We start from the raw sequence: 23,813 nt of genomic DNA, 5'->3' as shown, positions 1-23,813 counted from the left end.
GTCTAACAGGGGCCTAGGTTAAGTGCAGTGAGGTTGCCTCGCTCATGTAGCGTGAGCAGAATGTGCAGTAATTCTGAACATAGTGCAGTGGCCCGGAGGCAAGTGCAAAGACTGGCAGGGGGGTCTGGGATCTGTAAGGCTCTGTAGGTGAACCAGGCAACAAGTCAGCAGTACTGAGCGGCATTAGGGAGGAGAAGGAGGAAGGAGGGGGGAGAAAAAGAACAGAGGTTAATAGGGAAGAGGGAGAGAGAAGAAGGAAGAGAAGAGGAAGGTCTTGAGGAGATTCTGGAACTTAAGGTTCTTCCGGCTCAAGACAGAGAGGCAGGGTGGCTGTTCCAGTGGGAGGCACCTGCAGAGGATAAAGATCTACCACCAAATCTCTGTTTGTGAAAGCGGCTCACCTGCAGAGGAGGACGAGCGTAGGCCCCTAGAGGGAGAGTATGGAGGAAGAGAGCGTTGTAGATAGTGCGAGCCCTGGCTCCAGAAAGCCTTGTGGATTATGCAGAGGGATTTGAACTTGATCCTTGCAGCCATGGGGAGCCAGTGGAGGGATTTCAGCGCCAGAAAGAGGCGTCCCTGGGCTTGAGGCCAAGGATAAGTCTCCCGGTTCTGTTCTGGATGAGTTGTAGAGGACGGAGAGAAGAAGTAGGAAGGTCGAGAAGTAGGAAGTATGCAGTCAAAAACTGTAATTAATGAAAACAATAAAAAGATTCTAAATACTTGTAATTGAATACAGTCTAGGAGCTCCTAGCTATTAGATATGGTTACCACAAAATACTATAGTTCTGAAATAAAAACGTACACTTTATGCATGGTACCTAGTTTTCACTTTCTGTATTACGTAATAATTTAATGCCAACTGTAGGACACAAACAATCGCCTGCAACACAGGTAGGCGGCACATATCATAAAAGAGGGGCACATAGCTGAGGTGTACTGTTTGTTTATATACCCACCCCTTCAAGCTCCACACAAACCCATTTACCCATTCACACCCGTTAGCTCCCACCATCCATTCAAAATGCATCTTCCTGGTAAGTCTTTCCACTCAATGCTTCTTTCTAGTGGCGCCCCCAGAAATGTTTTATAGGGGTGGCCTGATGAGGCCACAGGAAATCTTGGGGTGGCACACCAAAACAAACACATAGCTGAATTTCAGGAAATCTAGTATGCCGATGTAATATATAGTCCAGTTGAAAACAATGTATATATGATCGTTAAGGAACTGCATATTGATATAGTTCCATTTATTATTTAACTGTTAACTAATTAATTGATCTGATGCGCATAGACTAGTACCAGTACAGTTAACATTTTGAGTTCCACAATCCTGTTTGTGTGAGACTTGTCCTAGGCCTCAAGCCCTGGAATCATATCTCTCCTGAAATCTCTTCATTGGCTCCCAGTGGCTGCAAGGATTAAATTCAAGACCCTTTGCATTGTCCACAGGGCTTCCTGGGCCCGAGTCCAAAATACCTTCAACTCTCCCTCCGTAAATACCTTCCCACTCGAGCTCTTCGCTCCGCCACCTCCAACTCCATCAGGGTCAGTCGCTTCTCCAAGCAATGAGTTGGTGGAAGATCTCTTTCTTCGGCTGGGGCCTCCCTCTGGAACAGCCTCCCTGCCTCTCTGAAACTTGAGGAGAACCATCTTTGGTTCTGGAAGCACCTCAAGAACTTCCTCTTTGCTTCTGCTTTCTCTCCTCCTCTCCCCTGCTGAACTCCTGGCTGAAACTGCACTGGTCGCCTGGCTAGCCTCTGATCTCTGGCCCAGGACCGTCCCCGCCAGTTGCACACCTGCACTGCTCCCCTGGCAACCCTTGCACTTGGGGGCTGTTTCTGTATCCCTACAGTCCCCTACCAGCACTTGACACTTGACGTCTGCACTTACCCTTGCACTTGCCACCAGCTTGCTGCACTTTTTATTTATCTATTTCTTTTATTTTTTTTACTGTTGATCCCATGTACTGCACTGCCCCTCTCCCTTTTCCCTAGCAAGTTCCCCCTCCCCCTGTCCTGCACTTGCACAATATCAACATCATCTGGCCCAGTAAAATCATTGTCTCTGTCTTCCTTCTGTTCCCCCTCCCTTGCCTCGTCGCACTTTGAAACACTTGTGTATAGGCTCGTTATAAATGCCATATTATATCATATCATTACAAATTCCACCAGTTTTTAATTTTCAGTAGCCATGGCAAATGCATTTCTCAGGTACTGCTGTGCGGATGTTAAGTTAGCCATTGATGGTAGCATCAGCAAAAGGGTGTACATAGCTTATCATATAGTAGCAATGCCTAACTAATGTGTGATAGTTATACATATTGGGAAACTGTTTGCTTTGCCAACACTTTTTAATTTACTGAATACTATGTATAACATCCCTGTGGGTTGCAGCTGCTTTATATGGAGTGTATGAAGTAGACACCCTCATGGGTATGCATTGTACATGCTCCAAGCCATGCAAGCATGACAGGGAATGTGTTCAATTATAACTGAACCTACCCCAAAATATTCGTAGGAATTTGTTAGATGTGTGTCAGAATTGCAATTACACACTTCTCAACATGCAAGTAACCTATCACTAGAAAGGACTTCAATAGAAAAACGTTCATAATTAATTATTATGATTGCACTATATCCATAAATTATAACATTGCACTACTCACCATCTAGGCCTTGCTTTCAAATGTATTACAAACAAAGTGTGCACCTCCCTCAACCTTCAAGAAAAACAGACCTTAAAAAACACTAGCAACAACCATCACGTAATTCGATTATGCACAGACATTGCACTTGTATATAGAAATTGTCTTTAAAAGGAAATAATGTACTGTGGTGGGTCAGAAGGATGTGGACCCTTTATTGGCACATGTACTTGTTTGTTAAATAATAAGAAAAAGGCCTAACTTTCCCTATAGGCAGATAGTGAATATTGTTGAGTGTGCCTACCCTGGGTATAAGATTGTTGGTCAGTTAATGGTGTTGCCTGGCAGCAGAATTTAGCAATGACTGATATGCACTATTCAGTCGATTAGTATAAGATAGGGTGTATGGGCTTTTTAGGTTTGTATTGTGCACCTAGGATTCCATAGGTCAAAATATTTTACTGAGACCTTGAGTCAATGTTATGATATGATATGGTATTTGTAACGCGCCTATACACAAGTGTTTCAAGGCGCGACGAGGCAGGGAGGGGGGTACAAGGGGAGACAGAAAACGATCCTACTAGGCCAGGTGTCATTCAGATCGCGCAAGTGCAGGGGTAGGGGAGGGGAAAAGTGCAAGGGGAAGGGGAGGGGGGGAAGTGCAGTACAAGGTAAGAGGCGTACGTAATAAATAAATAAATAGGGCCAGCTGGTGGCAAGTGTGAGGTAAGTGCAGAACAAGTGCTGGGGGAGGGGGGGCTGTAGGGATACAGAGACAGACCCGCAGTGCAAAGGGGTTCCAGGGCATCAGTGCAAGTGGAGAGTGGCAGGGCCCAGGACCGAGGCCGTTTAGAGTGGTCCAATTGCAGGATCAGTGCAGCTTCAGTGAAAATTAATTAGCCGCTCAGCAGGGGAGAGGGAGAGGGAAAGCAAAAGCAAAGAGGAAGGTTTTGAGGTGCTTCCGGAACCGGAGATGGTTCTCCTCAAGTTTCAGGGAGGCAGTGAGGCTGTTCCAGAGGGAGGCCCCTGCCGCGGAGAGAGATCCATGTTTTGTTTATTGGTTTAATACCAGATCAATTTGGGATTTTAGGTAGTGCCAAAATTCTCCATTTGGATGCACGTTCAATTGTTCCGTCCGTACCCAGGCTTTCTAAAGGCACAAAGCTGTGTTTAGGTACCACCATTTACAAGTGTGACATAATTAGTACATTCCTGCGTATTACTTTCAAGCATATACATTGGTCATGCATGCTGTTTTGGTTAGTTATGACTTAAATGCAATAGCTTTCTTGATAAACATTACTTTTCTTACTGTTGCTTCACAGTAATAACACATACATATTTTATACAGTATTGGTTCCTAAGTTCTTGAACAGCTAATGGGTATACAATGGTTAGTAGCTTTGCAGAGAGAAAGAGGAAAGGATAAGAGCAGAAGGATGTTTGTTAGATCCGGGATAAGTCTATGATTACTGATTCACTATTGTCATGTCACGTCATAAGGTCTGTGTCATGTCTTACCTATTATCCTAAATCAGTTTCAGAAAATCTTCTCTCTGGCTTTAGATCCTTTATTTGGTCTTCAGCTTTTAGCCTTAACAATGCTTACTTAGTCCTATAAGACGGGTGTCTTCTCTGTTAGGGTAATTCTTATTCTTATTCTTATTATTACATTAGTAATGTTTTGGAGCATGTCCTGTTAGTCATATCATTCAGGGGGTCACATCATTACTTATCTATTCTTCATTTTAAGTTACATTTCCATAGACTTGTTTAAGTTCACCTTATTGGTTCTAATGTTTCCGCGATTGCTCTGGATTCTTTCAGGATCGCTGTGTTACACGTGTTGCAACATGAAGAGTAGACAAGCGCATGCAAGCCCCTGAATGGAACCACCAGCTGGATGGTAGCTGTTTCCATGCTACACTTTGGGCAGAACGCTGACTGATAGCAATGTAGGATGTGGAGTTGTTCGATTCTGGCGAGTAGTTGTATAGCAACTACTTTTTCCAAGATTTTGTTAATAAACAGGAGTTTCGTAATGGGCTGTGGTTCACCAGGTCATCTATATCTAGGGTTGTTTTTTTTCAAAAGGGGTCTATGAGACCAGTTTTGAGGCTATCAAGGAATGATCCTTCTGCGAGGGAGGTATTGGTCTTGTACCCCCATACTCTTATGGAAGTCACAGTATAACCACGGCTCCACTTCCAAACTGAAACAAAATTTAAATGAAGACTTCCCAAACAAACAACCCCAGCTATACGGTTGATGCACTATAGTTAGGGTGAGTAGCATAATACATAGGCAACCCGGAAATTTATTTGCTAATAAATTTTGATTTGCATGATGGATTTGGCTGATAATTTCCAAAAAAACAGTTGGTTACGGTCCCCCTGCCCACACATACAGACTGGAAATTTCAGGAAAGATTAGCTAAAAAATGAAAACATTATTAAGAAAGCAACAAAAACACAATTTTCGGCCTATTCCCATCTATTTCCACATAGAGAAATAGGCAAAGTTTCTATGGAGCGCATGTGAGAAACTGCTGGATGGAATTGGGCCAGGTAGGAAACAACTTGTGCATGAAGCATTGACTTGATTTCCGGCAGGCGTTTGGGGTTATTTCGTCCAGTAGTTGTTAAAATATTTGATGGGGTATGGGGTGCCCCCTTCTCCCAACATAATAGCTATATATGTGTCCCAGAATGCATCAGAGTGGCTGACAGGCTTTTCAGAAATGAAAAATCAGCCAATTTCGCCAAAATGCTATTGCTAATAACCCTTTCAACTAGCTGGATGGATTTGTAGGACATTTACAAAACAAAATGTTTGTCAAGCCCCCCCCCCCAACTGCACATTTTGGAAACAACAAATTATACAATGAAAAGGTTATTAAGAAAACAAAACAGCAATGTTTTAAGGTTTTCATCCCATTCATATTCCCATCGAGAAAAAGTGCAGTTTTTGAACAGCCATAGTGCAAAATCTGTTGGGCAGATTTAGACGAAGTAAGAATCAATGTGGGCTCAAAGCATTTACTTAATTTCATTGACTGGTTTGGTATAAATCTATCCAGTAGTTTTTAAAATATTTGACAGAGACATAGGGCTGCCCCCTGTCCTTAATACATTTATATATATTGGCCTTGGTGCTTTGCAGCAGAGAGGCTGAGAGGATTTTCTGAAATTAAATTTTGACTTTTTTTTGCTCGATGTGAGTGAGTACCACAATATTACTGGGAAAAGTTGCAAATGAAAGACTTTAAAATGCTATTTGGAGGAGGAAAAGGGATGCCTTCAAACTTTGGAATTAACTCCCCCATTGACGTTACAGATTCTAATAATATTCTCGACTTGATAAAGACACTCACAACTCTTCTCTTTAAGTAGTCACTCCTCTGGGTACACTGATTGTTTTGATCCACAGCGCTTAGATGGCCGGGCCATAGCTACTATACAAACAACCAATATCAATAGCAATAGCAATCAAATTAGGCTAGAGGTTGGGAGTGGGAAAGAAGACACCATTTGAAGTTGGGCATTTTGGTTGGGAAGCTAGTTATGGGTAGAACATGTTTGGTTTATCAGGGGAAGACTACACGAACCTCAGGAGATTACAGTGGCAACGCCGGAAGACTCACTCTGAAAAAAATGTGTGTCACTGCCAAAGCAATTGAGTGGAGTGGGTGGATCTGGAAAAAAGAAGGGGGACACATGTTGAGTGCATGCAAGGACATGGAAGGCTTTTTAATTTGGAGCAATTTGTTCCCATTATCACATGAATCTGCTAACAGCTACTCTACCACAGGAATTTCTGTTATTGGAAATGATTACTGTGAAATTATCATTGAACATCTGCAGTGCCTACATTTACTGGACAGGGGGTAATGGGTGTTTGATAACAAATTAATGGTTTGGCATGGACTGTGGTCAGGGCTAGTGGGCCCAAAAGAAAGATATTAGTGTAAAACCGCACAGAGGCCACGGCCGAAGGCCATAGCTAGTGAGACCTCAACAAACTATGCAACATGTTCAGCCATGGCCAACATGTGCAGTGGCAACGGCTGAAGGCCATGGGTAGTGGGCCGCATTGTCAAACTGCAACTCTACCTCAGGGTGGGTGAAACACTTTGGCCCCCCTGAAAATATATCTCAGGGCAGTTGTGCACCGTGTTACTGTGTTACTGCAAATAGGACATACACGACAAACCAAACCAAACATTAAGAAACGACACGAAATGAGATAACAATAAAAACACTTTTATTCATGCACTGCTATGCATGATGCAAACACAACTGGCAAAGCAAATTTCTAACCGTCTCTGCATGGGTTCTAACTATAATGCAATAATGCAAATCTATAATGCCACTACAATGCCAATAACAATGCATGCCTAATAACAACAAATGCAGCCTAATAACAATTTGCAAGCGTCAGCATTTCTCTCTCTCATCAGCACACATCGCACTCTCTATGTGTGTGCCTATCTCCCCTTCTACCAGTATGTCAACAACCCATCTCTAGTGTGTGCAAATCTCAACAACTCAGCTACCCACTCAACAGGCCTTTACTCCCCTTTTTTGCATGAACTGCAGGCAGCCCCCACCGTTCTGCATCGGGCTGATCTCAAGCCTCGCACCGGGCCCCTTTCTCCTTTCCAGCTCCCTCTTCCAGCCAGGGCTCTGCACAGCCTCGTACAGGCCCCTTTCTTGGCCTCTAAGTGGTCTGGTCTCCTGCCAACTCTCTGCCAGATCGATCTTGAACTCTGCTCTCATCTGCTCTCCCAGAATGCTTCCCCAAGCTGCATGTCAGCCAAAGCTATCCGATTCTGCTGCAACCAAAACGCTTCTCCAAAAGCTTCTCCTTTCTCAATGCAAACCTCACCCCTGGATATACTATTCAATGACTTACACCCATCCCTATGGTAACATGCCAAAACTCTCTTAGCAAGCATTTCTCTTTCTGTCGAACCAGCATTTCTAAATCCAGGCAAGCATCAGACTGTCTGTCAACGTCAGTCTTGTACTCTCTAGTTCAGTGTGTTCTAGTCATCGCGACATCTCAAAGCAAGAAGGAACCTCTTTCAATATTATGTCTATCTGTCAGCATCTATGGCCTTCTATGCATTACAAAATCATGCTACCATCCTCTCATTCAGCTCTGAGCTTCAGCTAAACTCCTTCTCTTCTCCACCTAAATCCCTCACTCCCTGTGTGCAAGAGCACTCACTGCATTAAAATGCCTTCCACCTTTCTGTCTGTCTGCGCTGTCTGTGAACAAGCCTCAAGGATGCATTCTTTATGCTAGGCCAAAAGCTACGCCCTTATCTGTTGACATTCTTCAATTCACAGTCTACCATAACAATCCTTCTGCGTACAAAGTGGAGCTGCTTCTCTGTCTCTCAATGAAATGGCTTCAGAATGCCAGTTTCATGCATTAGCGCCTAACAACATTCACTCAAACCAAAGCGCTACATAATGTGGACTCCTATACATACTAAGTGCACATTCATGTGTGTGTCTAATTGCCTACATAATAACATATGTTTAAACACGCCTCTTCATATAACAAGCCTATTTATCTAGCAAATGCATACAAATGTGGCAGAACAATATGGATAATGGATAACTAATGTCACTACTCAGAATGAATGATGGATGAATCAATCACTAAATGAGTAATGAATTACTAATAATAACATACCAGGCCTCTTCATATATCTGGTTTTACAGCATAGAAACCTATTGATGTAACATGTACAGTTTTATGCCGAAGGGCATGGTTAATAGGCCCGAAGGAAACTATACTATAACAAAACCCTTGAAATTTAGTAAAAAAACATTAGTTGGGAGACAGGTAAGGTGATCAGATTTAATGCAATGAAAAATCTGAAATTCAGAAATTTCATTTCAAGCAAGTCCCCCTTAACTATGTGCCCCCTGTTGCACAGTGTATGAACACAATGATGGCATCACAGATGGCATCACTGTAGACATGACTATTTATATTGTGTTAGGCAGAATCACATGTAGTACCCTTTGGGAACATAAAGAAACTAAACTACATGCAATTAAGCCTTCGAAGTCGGGAAAGTTTCTCGGTGGTCGAAAAGATTTCCGGACTGCGTTTGCACAGTACCTTTAAAGTGAAGAAGAGCTGTAGCTCAGGCAGTTGTTCCTGGCAGTTCGAGCAGATCACACTATTCCTGAGCTTCAGTCATGGGGACAAGAAGGAGGACATCGGGAGGTTCCTGCACTGCCCAGGGATGAGGCCACAAGCTTGGCAAAACGTCAGTTTAAGGTGTGAGTGCCTTAAAGTCCACAATCTGGTTTTCCTCCCCCTGGCTATCCGGAGTTCAACAGCACTCTCACTCTGAAGAAATATCGACCAGGATGGGGACGGTGTCCAGGTGGCTTGCGAGTTGGTTGTTCTCACCAAACTCAAGGGAAGAAGTTAACCTTGAAGGGCTTCTCTGTCAATAGAGTTTCAGGCAATTTGGACCTGCAGCAGGGCTTCACCGGTTGTCCAGGAGTTGCAGCAGTCCTCTTCCTTCAGCTCGTCTTCGGTTCTTTCGTTCCATTGGTCGACTCTGCTTTCCAAGTCCCAGAGACCTGCTTTTAAACAGTTTTCACCATTCATTCCAGCCTGGCTGTCACTCACACAGCAGGGTGGCTGTCGTCCGGCCAGCCAATCACACCAGAGTGCATTCAGGTCTCCTAGGAGACTAAGCACATGGAGTTTCGGGCACCTCCCTCACATCCTGTCCATCCCAGACACTCAGGCGCCAGAGGAGGGCTTCAGCACTGAAGCCCGCCAAAGGCCAACAAACAAAGGGACCAAACCTGGTTTGGCGCGCAGAGACAAACACAAGAAGGACCTTTCCTAAAAGAAATGGCAAAAAAAGTTGACTGGAGTCTGTTTTTACAGATAAGTCTTGGGCGCCATCTTGAAAAACATGGCTGACCCGATTTTTAGCTACCGTTGTTCGTGGTCGGGAAAAATCATGGTAGTTTGATCTAAAGCACTGCCATCAGCCATTTAAAGTAGGAAAGGGTAACATTTGACTTTTACATGAGTGTTTTGACTCAGGGGAAGCTAGGCAATCCCTCCAGCACTCTACAGGAATATAGTGTGTGCTGGGTCTGTAAATTTAAAGAGACTAGTAAAGTCAATTTAACTTTACATGCTCTAGGAGACAGTAGTCAGTCCCAGAGAAGGTATTTAAACCTTGGGAAGTCAGAAAGACATCCCTGTGTCACTGCACTGAGGGTGTTGTGTGACACACAGAAAAGATGATGCAATGGAGTTGTTTTAAAACTCCACAACCAAAGAACACAAAAGTAAAACACATCAAAATACATGGAAGAGTGGGAAAAAAGGCTCACACTCTTCCCAGGTAAAACATCAAATCCTAGAAATCCAGCAAAGTTGCTGGGGGTCTCAAACGGTAAGGGAAATTAGCACATTCTTGAGAATTCTCCCTAACACATCATACATGACATCGAACTGCTTCTGTTGCACCTTCGAACTGGCTTGCCTCCGTATCGTACCAGGTCGAGCATATTTGGCTCGAACAACCGGCTTACCGCTGTAGAAGACTTGGAACTGCTGCCACTCGAACATCGCATTGGACCATCAGGTTTACAGCTTTCAACAGATGGACCTCGAACCGCTGGAACATCGCGTCACAGTTTAGCCACTATTCATCCTTGTACTCTTGCAAAGCAGATGTCATTTCGTCACACTGACATGGAGTGTTTAAGTGCTATTGTGATGTGAGGTGGTCAATAGGTATGGGTATTTGGCATTTGATGTGCATATGTGTGGTAGCACAGACAGGTTCATGTGTGCAGGATGTGGACTTTGCACCGATATTGGTCATGGAGAGTTTGAGTGAGGGGGTGGTGTAACTGGATGATGTGTCTGTTAGAGTAGGACTAGAGGCTAGAGCGGTTGTTAGGTGTTTAGTATTGACTCGGAAGCTGGTGTGCTGATGTTCCTGTAGGAAGATCTAGTATCATATCTTACCTTATTGCTTTTGTTGGGCAGATTTGTGGTGGTTTAATTGAACTTTTCTGTTTTAAGTTTGTTAGGTCTCTTCCTTGCTGCCATGGCCCGCATGTAGCCTCTTTGCAAGTAGTGCTGTTTTTTCCACAGCTGTTCTAGCTCATAGAGTGTGCTTCTGCTACCATAGACTGATGGTTTGTTTCTTCTTAAGAGGTGCCTGAATTCCTACTGTGTGGTAAAATCCAGCCGTAAGTGCTTTCTGGAAGGTCATTGCGCAGTTTCAAAGCCTTCCACCCATTACGCTTGAGTGTTGCATGTGGGTCACAGCGGAGCCACAACACTGCAGCAGGAACATCAGCAAGTTTTGTCTTGATAATACATTTGTCAAGGTTGCAATATCCATTATGTATGCACTTCCATCAATGGTGTCTTTTATTATCTACTTGACTTTGTTTTAGGACAATGAATGAATAGCTGCTTGAGAATTGCAAACCAAACAGTATTGCTATCGAACAGTCAAAAATGAACTGAAAAATTCTCAAGATGTTTTCTTAGCGCTCAACTAATCCCAAAGGTCTGACTTTTTCTGCTTTCAGATCAGAACTCGGTGAGATTGGTGGGAGGCCAAGACCGCTGCTCTGGGCGAATTGAGATTTTTCACGGATCCCAGTGGGGCACAGTGTGTGATGACGAATGGGATCTCAGAGATGCCACTGTGGCATGCAGGCAGCTAGGATGTGGAGCACCCTTATCGGTCTACAGGAAAGCAAAGTTTGGACAAGGCACTGGGCCGATTTGGCTTGATGATGTCCACTGCACTGGACTGGAATCTTCGTTGGCCGAGTGCAGAACGAAGCCCTGGGGAATCAGCAACTGCAAACATATGGAGGATGCCGGCCTTGTTTGCTCTGGTAAAGAACAACGTAATCCTAATATCTGTGCTATCAGCACTTGCCAACCTTACCTTTACCTGCAGTGTATTTCCTGTGATGAAACCTTGTTATGCATCAATGCCAGTAATGTACAGGGCTACAAATCCAGAGGAGCTATTCAGGTCCACAAAATGGTCTTCTTCAGAAAGATTCAAACAAAATGGATGATCACGCAACTTTTGTCTCTAGAAGAGGATTGGAAGGTACGAGGAAGGATTTAGAGGGGAGGGACACTAACTGGACGGAACCTGCAGGGCTCGAGCGTGCACCAGTGTGAGTTCATCAGCATAGAACTGGGCCTGATTCATGGAAGTGTTTTATAATGGTGCAATCCCATAGGAAAACGTTCCATGAATCAGGAAGTGTTCGTAAGAATAACTAGATTCAGTTGGTACTCAATTGCCTAATTACTATCACACATTTTTATTTCATATAGTCTCTTTCTTGTTACACCTTCCCCTTTTGCATTCCCGTCTTCTCATTTTTCCCTATTTCTCTCTGCTGGAATATCTCCCTCTCACCCCCTCCTTCCTGAGCTCCACTGTTTTTACGCCTTTCTCTGTTTCTGATTTTTGGATATATACACTATATGGGCATATTCCACCAAGGGATTCTGAGTGACATCTGGCAGACAACGAGTGCAAAGCTCAAATTGTGTATGATGTCACTGAGCTGTGAGATGGGATATGCCCAGTATTTGAAAGCTACCTTGGAGGCTGGCTGATGGAACTGGGGTGCCTTTGGGGAGGGTGCCACCACTCGCTCTGTGATGGTTGAACAGAAGATGGCGCACAGAGGTTCCCGCAGCTGCCCTAGTCCATATTCAGCCTTGGGTTAAAATCTAATGAACAAACCCCAAAGTCTGTCAGTCCCAAAACGTCATCAATTTACCAAAACCCTAATGTTCTGATCGGTCTCACACTAGGGAACCTGGTAGGGGAAAAGGGAAGGTCCCTAGAATCAGATGGCCCATAAGAAAAGTTAAAGGAGATCTATATTTCTTCAGCAGTCCAGAGAGATGGTAGGATTCGGTTCACCAGATTGGAACAACCCAGTAACGATGAGGACACCTCTGCCTGCTAAGTACTCCATGTGTGTTGACAAGGATGTCAGACCCAGCAAGGCTATAGTTCCTATAGTACCGTTTTGATTAACCATGCCCTTGGAAATACCTGGCATTTTGTTAGAAACCAAAGTGATTAATTCTGGGGAAATGTTTGTGAGTGGCAACACCTCCCAAACTTTGTTCATGGGGCCACCTAGATGGGACCCCACAAACTCAGCAGCCCAAGAAAGGGCACTTAGTTTAAACAGACTGTCCTCTTACCATGTGCTTCCCCACACAACAGCATCTCACTGGAGATTGCAAGGCCCAATGGATGGAAGCTGTGAGCAAGCACAAACCTGGGAAAGTGCAACCTGGAATTAGAGTGAACAGCAGCAACAAGGAAAAGAAACACACTGGTAGTAGTCAAGTGAAATCAGCATGGTGGCCCCTACATTGAAGCTGCGGGGTGCATCTCATTGTTGCTCAGAACTTGGGCATGAAAACCATGTAGGGCTTTCATAGAGCAGGCGCGGAAGCATAGCCCCAGCTGAAAAATATGAATCACAATGTCAGCAGGACAGCTCAGCTCACTGTTGTATAAAAAGGAACTTGGGATTGGGAAGTGTATAGGAGTTAAGTGGCAGAGGTAGGCAGAATGGTCTGGTAAATGTGTAACGGTGAGGATAGAGCCCAGTAGAACAAAGGAGGTGCTGACAAAGGAGAAAGGGGTCATGAAGGACACAGAGGAGTTGGATGGGAAGGAGAAGATGGTAAGAGATATTCAGGAATTTGAGTTGAAGGTAAAGAAAGTGGTGAAAGATACAGCGGAGGCAGAGGCACAGGAGAACGGGTTGGTAAAGTTACATCAGGTGTGATGAGAAGTACAGAGGAAGTGGAGAAAAGTAGGGGATAGTAGAGGAGACAAGGGCAGTAGAAGTGGCAAGGAAGAAAGACCAACCAAAAGGAAGGAGTTGCAGAAAGGTTATAAGAAGGAGGTACTTCATAAAAATGGTACTTTATCAAAATTGGCTTAGAACGCTATTGGCTAGTGAGAAGGAAAGCTACTTTTCAATATCCAAACAATACAAGAGTTTGTTTATTATAGCCAAGAAAGAATACTATGAGACTCCTATCATCTCTGCAAACTATGATTCCAAGAATTAGAATCTCTAAATGTGAAACCGCATAATTCCAGTAAGGATGAGCTGGGTGTACGTCCATATAGGAGGCTCTTATGAATAAGATCTGTTCACTACAGCAGGCAATTAGTAAAACAAAAATCTATCCCTTTCTTGTCTAGCTCCATGGATTCCTCCCCACCCCCCAGACTTTCCACCATTCATATTTTCCAAGGTCACGGAACAAGAGGTCATATCTATTATCAAGTCTCTTAAAACCACAGTTTGTAAAGGGGAACTTTGTCCAGCAGTTACAGAAAAGCAATGTGCTCCTACTCTGGCTGCTCCTATTACCAAATATATTAATGCCTGCTTCAGTTCAGCTATAATTCCGGCATCGATTAAACAGGCTTTGATTACTCCACTTCTGAAAAAAAGTCTTTGGACTTCAAGTTGGCCGCCAGTCCAGCCCATAACTAATGTGCCTTTTCTGCTAAAGATCATTGACAGGGATGCTTACTTGCAGGTTCAGCCTTGTCTTGAAAGGCACAACCTATTTGGCCACAGGCAGTTGCGTTACAGGGCTGTACTTGCCATGGAGAACGCCCTGCTAGAACTTAAATCTAGCATGCTACAGATTCTGGACAGGGTGGGTCGGGCCATGCGCATGCTCCTGGATCTCTCAGCAGAATTTTCTCTGGTCAACTATAAGATACTAATTGATAGGTTGTGCTCATCAGTCAACTTCTCATCTGGGAGAGACTGAGTTGGGGTTTGTGACCTGCACCAACAATCCTATGCTCTTCTGATGCCTGGGCCCATTGTGATCTTGGCAAAGATCAATGGGGGTATAGTGCTTGGCCCACGTGCATATGACTATTAGTACCAAGGTTGGTGGTGGAGACTTCTTACCGCAAAAAGAACAACATCGTTACGAATGCAATGAAAGACCAGCAATTTATAGAAGAGTCAAAAAAGAAGTGTTGGGAAACTTAGAACCCAAAAGAATTTCAGTGATTTTTTGCCCATCAGATGCCGAGCCTAAGTGAGAGAGGGGAGATTGATAGACCTCCGTCCTTCAGAATGTTTGAATTATTTCCTTGTTTAAGTTATCCACACGTTTTAACAGCCCTATTATATCACCGTCCCTTAACTTTATGTGTTATTTAATGAAGAGCCTAGAACCTTAAGATCCTGGCTTCAAATTGCCTGTTGATACCTCTGCCATGACACCCACCTGCATCCCTTTATTACCAAGAGTGCTGTCCTTTTGGACCAGCTTTCTTGCGGGTGAAAAGGGAAGGCCTGAGGAAAGTATGCAACACCTAAAAAATATTATGTTCCCTCTCTCCTCACCCCATATCAACACAAAACCAAAAAAAAAAATACCTGACAGAAAATAATGCCCTATATTTTTGTTTTGTTTTTATTGTTGTGTTTTGGTTAAATGTTTAAACCTTTCACAAATCAATACATTTACATCCTTAAAATTTAGTTAGTTGCAAATCTTAAAATCCTGACTTAATACACTGTAAAAACATATTTATAAAATCAGTCGCTTTCTTTGGCTCATTCACGCATGGATTCTGCATTTCAATAGATTTTAAATTATAAGTTCATCCTATCAAGGAATCTTATTGTGGCTATATTCATTGAAACATATTCGGCATTGATTATCGTTTTCCAAGCATCCTCTTCTAGCATGGTTCTGTATGCATTAAAATGTTTTTCATAGTGTTCTTTTCGAATGTCAGACAACGCTGTGCAACAAATTAACAAGTGTTCCAAGGTTTCCAGCTTGCATTTATCTTTGTAAAATCTGCATGTAGTCACCAATTGATTGTCTTTATTCCTTCGAGCCAGCAAGGATCTTGTTGGCCATAGGTCAGATCTCATTCTCATTATTTTTGAGGAGTAGATTGCATAGGGATATTTTTGCAGGTATTCCGGAATTTGGTCTCTGATCTTCATGGGGTGATAAGATGTTTTAAATACCTTGTAAGTTTTTATCCAGTCCATGTCATACAGCACATCACAAATCGTGGGATTCGTGATGAGTAGAGACTTCTCAATACCTGCCATTGCCATTATTTCCAAGCAATAATCTCTCTATGAGTCCAGATGTCTATTGGAGTCCTTCTTGAGTGAGGCCGAAAATGTGGGAATTAGCGAGTTTTGATGATCTTCTGTCATTAGGCATTTCCTATATAGCATTAGAGAGTTCCACCAGACTTTTGCTCTCAAGGATGTTAGGCCCAACTCATAGCGGATTAGAGAGATAGGTAGACTCTTGGGTACTGGTAACAGGTATTTCCAGAATTTACCTTGGACTACTTCCCAGTTTGGATGATATTGTGGGAGATTGGATTCTGCTCCATAAATTCCCTATTACCCTGAGAAGATGCTATGGCAGTTGTTTATGAATTCCATAATCTTCTGCCATGATATCACAAGGAAATAGTTGGGTTCTTATGGAAGGCAGACACATTAAATCAATACACATACACAGAAAACAGAAATTACTGCAACAGGCAAGTACAGAATTTTTAAAAGAACTTTTTGGACCCACAAATATTATTTCTGTGATGTTTTTATAATAGGTCTCTTTACAATGGTGTTCTTGTGTGAAGAGTTATCTCAAACTACACTCAAAATAATATACATGGGACCCACGTATACAACCTAGTACTTAGAGGAAACATTATTATATGTACAAATATACATAATGTTTTGCATAATAAAACAGAAGCAGAAGGTTAAAGAATGCTTGTTTTTATAGTTTCTACCATAATCACGTTCAGAAAAAAATAAAATATATGCACATTAATATGTCTATTGTAATCATACACTACTTTTAAGTATTATCAAATCTTTTATTGTTTGTGTCCTTTTTCTGACAGCATGCACACACATTGTGGAGAAGGGAAATAAAGTACAACTATAAACCTTTCTAAGATTTTACATTGATACCATATTAATAAATACTAAATGTGTAAACAGTACTCACTAAAACTGTAGCATAGTAAATGTTCTCCATTACAACTCTTTATTGTGTACTTACATACATAATTGTAAACGTTGTTTATAATATTATTATGAAGCCATTTTTTAATGGCAATCTAGCTTTGTGTGATAGTGTACAGTCATTGCACACAAGCCAGTCTACTTCTGTATGCACACATGTAGTGAAATATCCACTATGAATGGATGCACACCCATGAAATATAATTGCACGTGTTTGAAATATTTTATAACAAATGGGCACATGAGAATTCACAAAGTTTAAAATTGAAGTATTAATCTTTCTGCCATCCATTGCTTATCTCTGTAACATTACTAAAGATTTTGAAGTGATGATTGCAAATCACAACCCCATTGATTACATCTCATGACATTATGGGTTTTTATTAACAGATCCGCAAAATGTACACTTTTCTTATCTGAAACTGGAAGATATAAAAACTTTTTCAAAGGATCACATCACATTTGTTGTTTATGAAATTGTGGGCACTCATGGTTCCACCCATAAGACATTCCTATGAAATTGTTCACACTCGATGTCTCTTTGTCTAACACCTCAAAAATACTCACTAAACACTCTTGAGCATCATGTTGAGTATTTTCTTTTTCTGCAGCTACTAGATGTCAAATTGACATTGCAGAATAAATGTCTTGGGGTCTTTCAACTACTAACAATTTAAGACTTGAAAGTTCCCCACATACTTTCTTTTCTACTGTTGAAGCTACTTTTTTCACGAGTGATGTAATTTGAAACAACATATGCAAAGCTGCATTTCAGTAACATTCAACTCCTGTTTCATTAATAAATGTACAGTGGGAGTATTTCAAATCGACTTTACTTTCCAACACAGTTAGATTGCCTTCTTTTACAGAAGGTACAGAAACAGTTTTCTTTGAAGGCACCTTTAACTGTTTTCAGCAGTACTACGCCAAGATGAGGAGCATACAGTATGTTATGTTATGTTGATTTATACTGCGCACCGCTACCACCCAACGGCAGTCTCCAGGCGCTCATGTGGCTCTGCAAGAGAAGAGGGTGTAGTGTTTTAGTGAGGATAGGATAGGTTCAGAACGATGAGGAACTGGTGTCTGTGTGCATTGTTTTTCATGTGGTAATTGGTTGATAGGTCACGCTTGTTGTAACCGTAAGGTTAGGACTCAGTGCCTCGGATATGTGCTAGTGTTTGTGTTGGATGTGTCGGTCATATGGGCTAGGGTGGGGTTGTGGTCATGTACATTGGTTAGTTGTATCCATAAGGGGGTCCAGAGTCGTGGATGACTGTTGGGTGTTTGATCGAATTGTGTTGTGTGTTTATGTAGTGTCAATGGATTAATGGACTATTTGTATTAGTACGTTCCCTCAAAGGTTATTTACAGAGTCTCGAGGGGTGGTTCAGTGCGTGAATTATATAAGTTCAAGGTGTGTCTATGTGTAGTGTGGCTAGCCCCTAGTCATGTATAGTGGTGTTGGTTATGTTGGAGTAGCAGGAAAGGGGAGGGATTGGTTATTCCATCAGTTACTTTGACAGCGCCTCTGGAGTGTCTTCGGTTGCCGCTCAATGGTACCTTCCCAAGTTTTTGGTTGTGGACCTTCGGCCAGCCTCGCCTTCCCCGCCACCATATGAGGTAGTCTGCACAGCTATGAAACAGGCTCTAGATCTGCTTTATTTAAATTGATTTTAGTAAATGACTTAAACAAGCTTTTGCTTTTTTATCCAATTACAGAGGCATAAGGTGCCCCACTAGAACATTGCACAATTGTATCTCTATAATTGGTTCTTTCTCAGAGCGCATCATTACAGAGTTGAACTTGTCACACTCTGCAAGTGTGGATATTAAAGCAACACAAGGAATGTTGCCGATTCAACATGCCATCAGGTCCACTGCAATCTGTATGAAACATGTTAGAAATCAGTCTACCTTTTAAGACTGTTTTCTTGTCGTCCTCATGTTTTGTAGAATTCTGTATAGTCTAAATCTGCAGACTGCCTCATATTAAGAGTAAGCTCATTTTATTCAAAATAATTTTAAAGTTTTACATTACTAATGCTTCCTATAGTTTTTTGACTATCCTTGGATTGATCTATCTTGAAGACTGCATGCTCTTTCACAGGAGTTAACTTTAACAAATCTCCAAAAACTAGGACATGTTTGCTTCTAAACAAAACATCCTAGTCAGTCCTCAAGACTTCTTTCATTTGCAAGCGAATGAAAGCTAGCATCTAGTTAGACACCATGCTCAGAGCGTCCACAATCAAGACATTACATTTTTTCAGAACTCACCCTACTTCTTGTGCTGCATTTGATGCAAGTTTCCGATAATCAAGTTTATTATTATGCTTCACTGATAGGAACAATTTATGAAAAGTAACACCACCTATATTGAATGCTGCTAAGCCTGTGGGAGCAATCAGAATACATGACACAGAGTAATCTCTCAAATGCTGTATCATTGTCCTCAATGCAAGAATTAGAAAAGAAATGTCTGTACCAGCCCATCCACTAACATACGTCAATAAAGGGTTGTACTGGACACAGGAACATTAGTTTTATGATGTTTAAGACCATCCAAAAAGACATATTTTATCTTCTCATATATTTCCTTTTGCTCTTCATTTAGTTTATTTACTAACATCTCTACACTTTTGTATGTGAAAGTTGAATTTGTTCTATTGCACTCTCCACTTCTTTTATGGTGAGCTCAACATCTGTTTGAATAATTGGATCTCCTAATGCATTTTCACTATCTGCAGCAGATTCTTGACTGCCCTCAGGGGTCTCCTTTGCGAATTGTGATGACTCCTTTGGAGTCAACACTGATTCCCCGGCAAAGACCTCCTTCCATGTGGCCAGGTGACAGCAGCTGTTACCTTATACTGAGGCTGGGGGTTAGAATATGAGGGAGGATCACATGGGGGGAGACGACTGCTGGGGGAGGTGGTGACTCAATTGCAAGAGATGTGGTATTCTTCCCCTCTCACTGGAAAGGTTATAATACCCAGGTTTTTGATGGCGTGATATCAATCAGAAATCCTCCTTTTTGTAGAAAGCAGAAAACCCTTCCTTTAAGTCCCTTTAAGTCCCTCTAGGCAGAGTTCTATGCATGCCTCAAACATACATAACTCGCCTACAACATTTCCTGATTCTCATGTGTTTCTAAGTAAGACTTCTGAACAACATCAAGTTAGAAATCCCATGATCTCTATGCACTTTAACTCCTATAAAACCTCAAGTACTGAGACGAGGAAGAGGTGGAAGGGGTTGATGTGGATTGAAAGAAACCTAAAACTGAATATGCAGACTAGTTGTTTCATTGAATCACGGATGGCGGGACATTTAAAAATGGCATCCACACTCAAAATGTAGAAAGAATGGGAGAGGACTGTGCCGGAGGAAGTTGAGAAAACAGGCACATCCATGCGGCAGCTTGCAAATGTGCGAGTCACATACTGGTTTGACGCGAAGGAGGGAGAGACACAGCCGGCACCATTGGAGAACCGTCAGAGCACCAGGAGCAGCAACAGAGCCCCCATAGATACTGTTGTGCTGGGAAGCAGCATTCTCTGGTCCAGTCCAGAGAAAGAAGCCGGCGGGTGAGCACAGAGCTGAAAGATATGCTGAAAGAAGCTCTGCAGCATGACGGAGTCCGTCCCAGAGAGGAAGCTTCACCATGGAGACATGCCACAGGTCGGGTACACAGCAAATCACATGTTAGTCTCCCTAGAGCCACAGGCATGTAACAAAAGTGACTGAATTAAGACTATTAGAATACCAATAAGATAAAGTGTCATGAAAAAACTAGAACAAGTCCCTATGTGTGAGATGCCAATGTGGGGAAAGTTGGAACAAGTATAACCTTAAGCCAACAAATAGAAATACGATGAAGTGATGCAATTGTTGCATATTAAAGGACAGTGCAATTGATAAGTACTGGTGAAAGGAGTATACCAGGCAGTTGACTTTTGGGGAGCAGGATACCTGGCGGAGAAGTTCACCAGGGGATTTGTAGGACCCCGAAGAAGGATTCCTGTCAGGAGAGTATACCATTAAATCCACCAAAAGAAAATGATGTTATAAGACATTGTGGCAAGATACCTGGCAGGGAAGTATGCCAGGGGATCTAGGAAGTCCAAAAAGGAAGTCCTGGCAGCCAAAAAGACCAGGTACTTTGAAATTGAATGCACACTTTAGAATTGTGGGAAGTTACCTGGCAGGAGAATACACCAGGGGATCTGAAGAACCTATCAAAGTATTTCTGGCAGTAGAGTGTACAGGAAGTCCACTAAAGTTATAAAAGGAAATTTACCCAGGTTGCAATACACCTGGCAGAGAGGTATACCAGGGGAACTGGGAAACACATGGAGAATATCTTGGTGGATAGATGCACCAGGCATTTGAAGTTGTGAAGTTGAACAAATACTTTTTGATATTGTGATAATATAAATGGCAAGGGAGTACAGCAGGAAATCTGAAGAGTTCAAAAGAGGATTCCTGATAAAGAAACACATAATGTTATCCGCCAAAGTACAGGAGAAGGTAAAGAAAACATTGTGTGAAATTTCTCATTTGAGTAAGAAGTTGTATAAACTCAATACAAAGAAACCAAAAGAAGTTGAATAATATGGAATGTATTGTCCGCATAAGAACTTTCTGAAACTAACTAAAAGAACTAAAGAGATCATTTTTTTTAAAGACACTTTTGCTATCCTACCTAAACATTAAGAAACTGTTGTTTGGAAGAGTCACTTTTGCCATTCTACCTAAATATGTAGGGGAATGGAGCGACCCTCTGGTTCCAATGGTTTCTCCTTGGAAAATACTTTTCTTTTGGATTCATCTATTTACTTTGATCACAAGCACTTTTTCTCAACTATAAAGTCAGAGAAATGTCCTTGCACCCTTAGTTGTTCATGTGTGGTGTGAGGGCCAGATTAGAATGTTTTGGACACAAGGACACAGACTGAAGTTTAGTTTTAGTTTCCTATGTAGGAAAACTCTCCTTGTGATAGGGAAAGAAAGACGTTTATCCAACCCATTTCTGTTTAATAAAGATGTCTGATAATGAGAAAATTACAACTTTGTGTCTGCGTCTCATTTCTGACTCCTCACAGAAATAAGCTGCCAAACGTTCTTCTTTGCACATTTCTTTTTGTAGGCATTCCAAGTACTGTTTAAAATGTGACTACATGATGTTTATTTTATTTACAAGAAATTACTCTTTGAAAGTTTCAAAACTTCCAAGCGGACAATTAGCTGCACGCCATGGCAAGAACAACTGCAAAATGGCAAAAATAAAATAATCCTTTTTTTCTGCAGTTTGGCAAGACAGTTTCATGTGGTTAATGAGATTTAGCTTTTCATGTCTCACCAGCCAACCAGTACATCACATACTTTATACCATCCTCTGTCATTGTTCACTTCCACATTCCGATATAGTGTTCTGCTACTTTATACAAGCAAAGGTTTTCCAAATTTGAAGACCTATTTGGATAATAGGTATTAATTAAATTAGTTTTCAAAATGTCTGTACTATCAGCTAACTGTTCAATTTCAGTCATAGGTCTAGTACCCAATTTTCTGCTAATTTCAGGACCAAGACTTGGCCAATGTCTTGATGCTATGTCAATACACAGGCAAACTAGTCAGATTATCTGCTGCTTCATAGCTTCCACTCTCTATATATGAGAGCATCTTGATCTTAAAGCTTAGCAATTTCTGACTAAAACCTTTGTCTGATGATAAGTCAGCCCAAACCCTAGCTGCATTGCTCTTTTCATCTTTTTACAAATATGCTATAACATAGCAAGCAGAAGCTGTTGTGTTATTAGCAGTAACTGTACATCAGTATTAGCATTCCAAAGCTGAGCAATGACAGGATTGTTATCATTTACAAATGTGCATCCCTTATCTCTTTTTAAGTGATATATATACTTGGGCCATTTTCCAGTTACATGGTGTCGAACAGAGGTAAAAGCACTATTTGCTCGACCAACTTTGGCCCACGTGATGTCCTCCTTAACCTCTTTCTTTCAGTGTTATGCAGATGACACTCAGTTCTCAAACAGGCTTCCCTGAGCCTCCTCTAATCCCTCTCTCATTCCTGACTGTCTGTCCGTGATTCAGGATTGGTGCGCCTCCAATGATCTTTGCCTTAATGCCAGTCAGACAGGGATCCTTCTCATTGGGACCCCTGCACACGCTTTCCCTCTCTCACTCTGACCAGCATCCTTGAGCCCTCTTCCCTCGCCTTCAAGTAAGGCAAAAAATCTTGGTGTCATCTTCGAGTCCACTCTTTCCTTCTCGCGTCACATCACAGACCTTGCCAAAAAGACCAATTTCTAGCTGCAACTCCTCAGAGGTATTCTACCCTTTTTCACTTTCCCCCAGAAGCTCACTGTCTCAATATCCCTGGTTCTCTCCAGGCTGGGCTACTGCAACAGCCTCTTTCTCAAGCTGCCTACCTCTACTCTTCGCACCCCATAACTAATCCAGAACAGGACTGTGAGACTTATCCTTGGCCTCAAACCCAGGGACTGTATCTCTCCAGCCCTGAAATCTCTCCACTGGCTCTCGGTGGCTGGCAAGATGTGGTTCAAAACCCACTGCATTGTCCACAAGGCTTTCTGGGGCCGGGGACCCACCACCTCCAACTCTCTCTTGCAAAATACCTTTGTTCTAGAGCCCTTCGCTCAACTACCTCCAACTCTCTGAGGGTCTGATGCTTCTCCAGGCAGTGAAAGGGTAGTAGATCTCTTTTCTCTGCAGGTGCCTCCCTCTAGAACAGCCTCTCTGCCTCTCTCAGACTTGAACCAGACCACCTGAAGTTCCAGAAGCAGTTCAAGACCCTACTTTTCTCCTCTGCCTTCTCTCTCTGACTCCCTTGCTAAACTTACCTTTTTGCTGCACCGATTGGTTGCTTGGTGCCCACAGAATCTCTCTGGGTACCAGGCTCCTAACAACCAGCCTTCCTTTGCACTACCTCCTGGCCTTGCAAGCACTTAAGGGCTGTAACTGTAACTCCTGCAAACCCCCTGCCTCCT

The 23,813-nt window shown here is 42.4% G+C and overlaps 1 protein-coding gene across 4 annotated transcripts in view; it reads left to right on the top strand.

The window, feature by feature from the left end:
• LOC138453575 (scavenger receptor cysteine-rich type 1 protein M130-like) overlaps positions 1 to 23,813 on the top strand; it is a 500,179-nt gene that overhangs the window by 114,482 nt on the left and 361,884 nt on the right. For all 4 annotated transcript variants that reach the window (XM_069606566.1, XM_069606582.1, XM_069606572.1 and 1 more), the window contains one exon: positions 11,251 to 11,565. In XM_069606566.1, the coding sequence (XP_069462667.1) occupies positions 11,251 to 11,565 (315 nt within the window). The remainder of the gene's footprint in view (positions 1 to 11,250; positions 11,566 to 23,813) is intronic.

This window comes from Ambystoma mexicanum, chromosome 1p (genome assembly GCF_040938575.1).
Source record: "Ambystoma mexicanum isolate Mex_15411 chromosome 1p, UKY_AmexF1_1, whole genome shotgun sequence".
NCBI classification, from domain to species: domain Eukaryota; kingdom Metazoa; phylum Chordata; class Amphibia; order Caudata; family Ambystomatidae; genus Ambystoma; species Ambystoma mexicanum.
Note: the sequence above shows the minus strand (reverse complement) of the source record. Positions and strands in the feature narration are given on the sequence as shown.